This window comes from Nuphar pumila, chromosome 5 (genome assembly GCF_984573655.1).
Source record: "Nuphar pumila chromosome 5, dmNupPumi1.hap1.1, whole genome shotgun sequence".
Taxonomy (NCBI): domain Eukaryota; kingdom Viridiplantae; phylum Streptophyta; class Magnoliopsida; order Nymphaeales; family Nymphaeaceae; genus Nuphar; species Nuphar pumila.
The window spans coordinates 68323978-68330411 of record NC_143253.1 but is presented as its reverse complement, the minus strand read 5'-3'; the positions used below and the strand labels follow the sequence as shown (position 1 = coordinate 68330411).

The window sequence follows — 6434 nt, the reverse complement described above, 5'->3', positions numbered from 1 at the left end:
GAATGTGATACTCAGATTCACAATATTTGGTGTAACATAGAGTTGCCATAATACCAAAATATGTACATGATCATAAGAATTAGAACAAACTTGAATCTACATGATAATGAATGATAGCCATACTTAAACAAGATTGGCCAACTATGGTGTAATTTGGAAATACAAAATATGCACTCAAAAGCATTAAGCATTGCACACTAGTAACAAACACATAAACTTGACTTATGTCTACTTAAACTTAAAGCAATGTTCAATGCTTTTGAGTGCATATTTTTTATTTCCAAATCTCTTTAATGAAGTGACTATTGCATAAAAACAAAAAATAGGCCAAAGAACCCTAATTAAATACTCTATTTTGATCTACATTTGTACATAATCAAATTTTGTTGGTCTTTGAGTCAGATATAAAATTGTTAAGAGTCTAAGACCAAACTGGGTCCAGTTACATTTAGATATGGCTTTCTTTATCAAATCTAATTAAACGGTCTCTAATTCAGTTGAATATTTGACCCAAGCTTGAACAATTTATACTCGTTCAAAGAATTGATTAGCTCTGAAGCCTACTATCAAGGCACTGCAATTATGGATGTTAAATAAGTCCAACTCAACCAATATGCTATTATCACTTTCTTTTAATCAAGAATCAACTAGTGGCATTGGCAGAGTATTGGATCCTCAACTATCAAACATTGAAATTAATAAAAATAAATGTTTGAATCTTTGAGATAAGAGAGGAAAGACAACCTTGATCTAAAGAGTGCTTTGCTAGAAGCAACAATTTATCTTTTAGAGCAATTTTTTTAACCATTTGACAAAAAGAGATTCCAATTGAACTTGAAATTTTAGACTGTAAAATATGAAAAATAAATTGATTTATGTAGTTTTGGACCACAACTCAAGAGGTAGTAGCAATTAGAAAGAATACTAATGAGTTCAATTCTTGAAAAGCTTTATGCCAAAAAATTCTATTGGAACTATAAAGCAAATAAACCAATATTGCAACATTAGCTTGAGATGAGCTTTTCTTTGGCACACAACAATGCTTAATGTGATCAAAAGAATGTTTATTTGTAATAAAAACGATCTTAATATTATTTCAAGAGATTAAGAAAAATTAAATACCCTAAAAGGGAACACCAAAACCCTAATTAAATATTCATTCTAAAATCATTCACATATAATATATATATGGTAATTAAAAAACACCCTAATACCTTGAGTGGGATGAGAGAGTGAAGAGGGGGTAGGTCATCAGAGTGAACAATGAGGCAAAGGGAGGGAGAGAGAAGGGCAGGGGGCACCGAAGTGACCAGCGAAGAGGGAGGGGTCACTGGAGTGAGCAGTGAGGAGGAGGGAGAGAGGGAGCCATACAGGGGGTGGTCGGAGTGAGCATCGAAGAAGGAGAGAGTGAGTTGCTAGAGTGTGCAAGGATTGAGAGACAAGAGAGCAAGGAGAGATGAGAGAGCAGATAAAGAGAAAGAGAGGGAGGCCCCGTTTGGGGCCCCTCTTTAGAAAATTTTCTCAAATGTCAGTCAAATGGGGGCTTTGACCTTACTCTATAATAGTGATATAGTTGTTGTCGTTATATAGTAAACCTATATCGACAATATCTAGATCTCACCGTTATTGATCAATAACGGGGAGATCTTTTACCCATTAAATATATTCTATTAATATATTTTAACGCAATATCTATCGACCAAAAAATCTCACCATTATACAAGAGTAGTTAATGACAAGATGTGTTATCTCACTATTATTGATCAATAATGGCGAGATATTCTGGTGATTAAATATATTCATTAATGTACTTTAACGCAACATCTAACAACTAGAAAATCTCATCATCATATATAGGTCTTTAACAATGAGATGTGTGCAAGGGAAAGGCATTCGCGAGGACATCAATATCTCCATTATTGATAAGCTATAGTGACAAAATTCATAATTGTAGTAGAGTAATAACGGTGATATATTTGTCCCTGCTATTACCTATCAATTAGTGAGGATAAAAATCTTGTTGTTATTGCTTGATCAATAGTGAGGAGATGTTTTGTCACTATTAAAGAGTCGCCGCTATTGACCCTCATCTTTGTAGTGTCTTCTACAACTTTGATATCATATAAGAGTTAAATAGAGGCAAAAGCAATATGAAATAAGATAAAGGAGAAGCAAAAGAAGAAAGACAACATAACTCTTACGTGGTTCGATCAAGAAGACCTAAATCCATGGTAAATGATCTCTCATTACTCTCTCGTCCGTATGAGTAGTGAGGTTCCCTTATATTACTATCTTTTACAATTTGAGAAAGAACCTTATTGGACTCATCTACTTCCTAATTTATCTCCCTAAGTTTATGGAGAGTTACAATAGATTTCTCTCTACAAATATTTTCATTCACTTGAGGATCATAACAGTTAGGGAGAGTTATCATATTGACACCAATTTTTTGCATGATATATTGTGTGGTTGGTGTATACAGTTTATGATAGCCTTAGAAAGTTTTAAAGTACAATACTATCTCATTGATGACTCTCATTGGAGATCTATAATAGTGTCAAAAAATAATAGCTTTAATGAATTTATGACCTTGATGTCTCGTAAAACTGAATATGCCAAAGAGTATGAGTTTCAATATAGTTATTTTGAAGACATAAAAAGCTAGAAAAGGTTGATACTCGATTTCAATGATGGTGATGTATATTCTATATTATGTAGTGATGATGTTTACTTAATTGTTTTCATCAAACTACATGACAAAATTAGAGAAAAATTCGAAGTGTTTTTCAAGAATTAATTGACGAACAAAATAGCCACCGAAGAAGCAATGCTTCAAATAATGATAGGATACGTGTGGAGAATGTGTATTTATCTTAGGTAATTACCAATGTATTTGTTGAGGGCAATCATGCAGCGAGCATCCAACTCTCTCAAACAATTGGCAACATGGATGTTTGTAATATCGTATGTGCAAGCAATATTCAACTTGCACAAACAATAGGAGCTTGGCTATTACATTATTTTTAGGCAAAATTTGATCTCTTGGTCAGTGGAAAAGCAACCTACCTACAATGGCCTGTTTCAGTGCAAAGGCTGAGTACAAATTTTCAGCTTTTGCCATTGCAAAACTCATTTGGATCCATTATTTGATACGTGATCTTGGAATATTTGTGTCTGATCCTACTCACATATACTGTCATGATATAATAGTGGCAGAAATACATGCTTAAATTTTGAGAATTGCTTTGTTAACTAGGCGTGCATTCATAATATCTCAAAAGATTGGTGTTTGATTAAAAATATGCCAAAAGTTAAGCCAGTTTTTATAAAATTTTCTTGATTTTTTATGGTGATAATTGTTCTTCTTGTCAGCATGTGATTCACGATTTGTGATTCTTTGATGTAGGGCTAGTTGTTTTGATAGGTGGATGATTGAGGAGACCATCACATAATGGAGGGTGCAATAATGCAGGCCTTGCTGCATGGACTATTAAAAAATAGGTGATTCAAGCTTGCAGCATATCTGCCAATGCAATGCGTATCGGTCGATACAGGGCCGATAGTTTCGATACTGATAACATTTTTTTCGACAGAGAAAGTTGGGGTTAGGCAGACCCGTACCAGAATACAACCATACCATACAAATTCCAACTTGAATCGTCCGTCCCAACACAGATTTCAGCTTGGACTGAGCGTTAGCATACAAATGTCATTGGTGGGAGTTGGGTTTCAGTCATTATCCATTTTTGCAGGGATTCTACAAGGTGAGGCGCACTAACTGCTCCTGCCAGACAAGAGGAGCTCCTTGGACCTGATACTCACTCGGGCGTAGCACTTGAGTAAATCCACTCTCTTTGTTTATTCACCTTCGGAAGAGAGAGAGAGAGAGAGAGAGAGAGAGAGAGAGAGAGAGAGAGAGCATAATAAATAATCCCTCAAATACAAAACTTTTGCTAGGAGGGCATCCTTCTTTGAAAAAAAAAAGAAGTTAAAAGGGGATCCTACAATGGGTAGTCCACATGCTTTAGTCATCCCATTTCCTGCGCAAGGCCACGTCGCACCTCTCATGGAGCTCTCGCATCACCTAGCAAGCCATGGCGTTCTTGTCACCTTCGTTAACACCGAGTTCATACATGCACGAGTGATGGCAGCGTTGCCTGAAAACTTTGTCAGTGACTGGTGGAAGAATCCGCTTGGTGACCATCCCTGATGGCTTAGCCCATGATGATGATCACAGGGACTTCCGTAGGTTGTGCGAGGCGATGCAGCGTACGATGCCAAGTTTCTTGGAGGAGATCATAGTGAAGATCAATGAGAAGGAAGATGAGAAGATTACATTTGTAATTGCTGATGGGGTCATGGCGTGGCTTCTGGATGTCGCCAAGAAGCTCAACCTTGGGAGAGCTGCCTTCTGGCCAACCTCAGCCTGGCTACTAGCCATCGTCTTCAACATCCCCATGCTAATCTCCACTGGAGTCATAGATCAAAATGGTAAGTCCGTAAGCTATCGATCGATCACAGAGACCCACGAGGTTGGATCAGGTGCAATACACATGGTCGCCCTCCATCTTTGGCTGACAGCCTCAGTTGTGGTGCCCAACAGCAGAGCGGCACACTCAAAGTGTGCAATGTGATTGCACCTCATCTGTCGTCCAGATCCACCGATACATGGATAAGGGGCTGTGTTGTGACCCACGCTTTGATCCACCAATAGTGCAAAATTCTCCCAAAGCCTTAGATCTCATCTGATACGGAGCGCCGGTTCTGGTGGAGATCCCTCGGATCTCCAATCTGAGTTCATGAAATGCAGCCTAAAAGAACATGCCTAATTCCCTTCTGATTTATTTTCTTTCTTCCTAATAAGGAGCCTAAATCATTCCTGTTTGGAATCTAAGAACTGAGATAGGAGTTTGATGCATTGATTTGGCAAAAAGTTGGTCAAACTACCACTGGTGGCTGTTTGGAAGCTGGTAGCTGCTGGGATGAGAGTTAATGCATTTAGGATGGTAAGTGGCATTGTATTTGTATTTACACTAAAGCATGGAATTAACAGCTACCACCTGAAATGCCAGTTCCCATCCCAGCTACTACTTTCTAAACAGGGCCATATCAACGTTAATGAGCTTGATTTTGAGTCGGTTTAGACACTGCTGAATATACCAATGTTATAACCTTCAAAGTTTGTACCAGTCTTCGCTGAATGTCAATGACAATTTATGGAACCATTCTTTTGGTGGTGTCAGGTTTTCCAAAGGACGACAAATTGATCCACCTGTCTGAGAGAGTGCCAGACATGAACCCAGCTCACCTATGCTGGGTGCCCTTTGGAGACACCAAACAACAGGAGGGCTTCTTCAACTACCTCTCGAAGTGCGTTGATGCAATGGAAGACCTAGATCACATACTCTGCAACTCATTTCCAGAACTCGAGTTGCCGGCGTTCGAGATCATCAGAAATGTTGTACCAGTAGGCCCTCTTGTCTCAGCTAACCACCCCAAGCACCAACCATCCTCGTTTTGGCAAGAAGACTTGAGTTGCCTTGACTGGCTCGATCGACACCCAGTTGGGTCAGTCATCTACGTCTCATTGGGGAGCACCACAATGCTCAATCAACGCCAAATTGATGAGCTCTCACTTGGGCTCGAGCTCACTGGCAAACCATTCCTTTGGGTTTCAAGACCAACCCTCATGAACCAGTCTGCTGCAGTGTACCCAGATGGGTTCCTGGACCGTGTGGCCCAGCGCGGGCACATTGTGGGGTGGTGCCCACAAAAAGAAGTTCTCTCACACTCATCTATAGCTTCTTTCTTAACTCATTGTGGCTGGAACTCCACCATCGAAGGGCTAAGCAATGGAGTCCCCTTGTTGTGTTGGCCTTACTTTGCAGACCAGTTTCAAAACCAGACCTACGTAGTTGAGCATTGGAAAGTAGGGCTGGAATTGCAGAAGGACAATGATGGAATTGTCAGAAAAGAAGACATCAAGGAGAAATTGGTAGAATTGATGAACGATGACAAAATAAGGGAAAGGGTTTTGGAGTTGAGAAACAAGGGGTGGAAGGCTGTGATGAAGGGTGGTCTTTGTTTTAAGAATCTTGAAAGTTTTGTCAACACCATGAAGGGGGAACCGATAATTTAGAGAGGATTGTTATTTTGAAAATTTGAGAAACATTTTCTTGAGTCATAATCTCTTATTTCAACCAATAAGGAATTGTCGTTTTACTTTTCAAACGTAGCTGGGGATGTCTCTCTTTCGAGCTTTATGTCACATCGTTACTCACAACAATGACAACTAAATAATTGAGCTTATAATAAATGATTGCACCCTTTCCAACTTTTAGAAAATAACAAGGTAAACCGAATTGAGTACTGGTTGATAATTCAAGAGAGAAAGTGGGTTGCATTTAGTGCAACCATATGTGCAATTTATCAAT

The 6434-nt window shown here is 38.8% G+C and overlaps 1 protein-coding gene across 1 annotated transcript; it reads left to right on the top strand.

The window, feature by feature from the left end:
- The first annotated feature begins 3956 nt into the window (after positions 1-3956).
- Positions 3957-6231, top strand: LOC149837747 (UDP-glycosyltransferase 83A1-like). The gene is made up of 2 exons (XM_090007488.1): positions 3957-4491; positions 5244-6231. The coding sequence occupies exons 1-2, from the start codon at positions 4263-4265 to the stop codon at positions 6137-6139; spliced, it is 1125 nt and encodes a 374-aa protein (XP_089863614.1). The 5' UTR covers positions 3957-4262; the 3' UTR covers positions 6140-6231.
- The last annotated feature ends 203 nt before the right edge of the window (positions 6232-6434 follow it).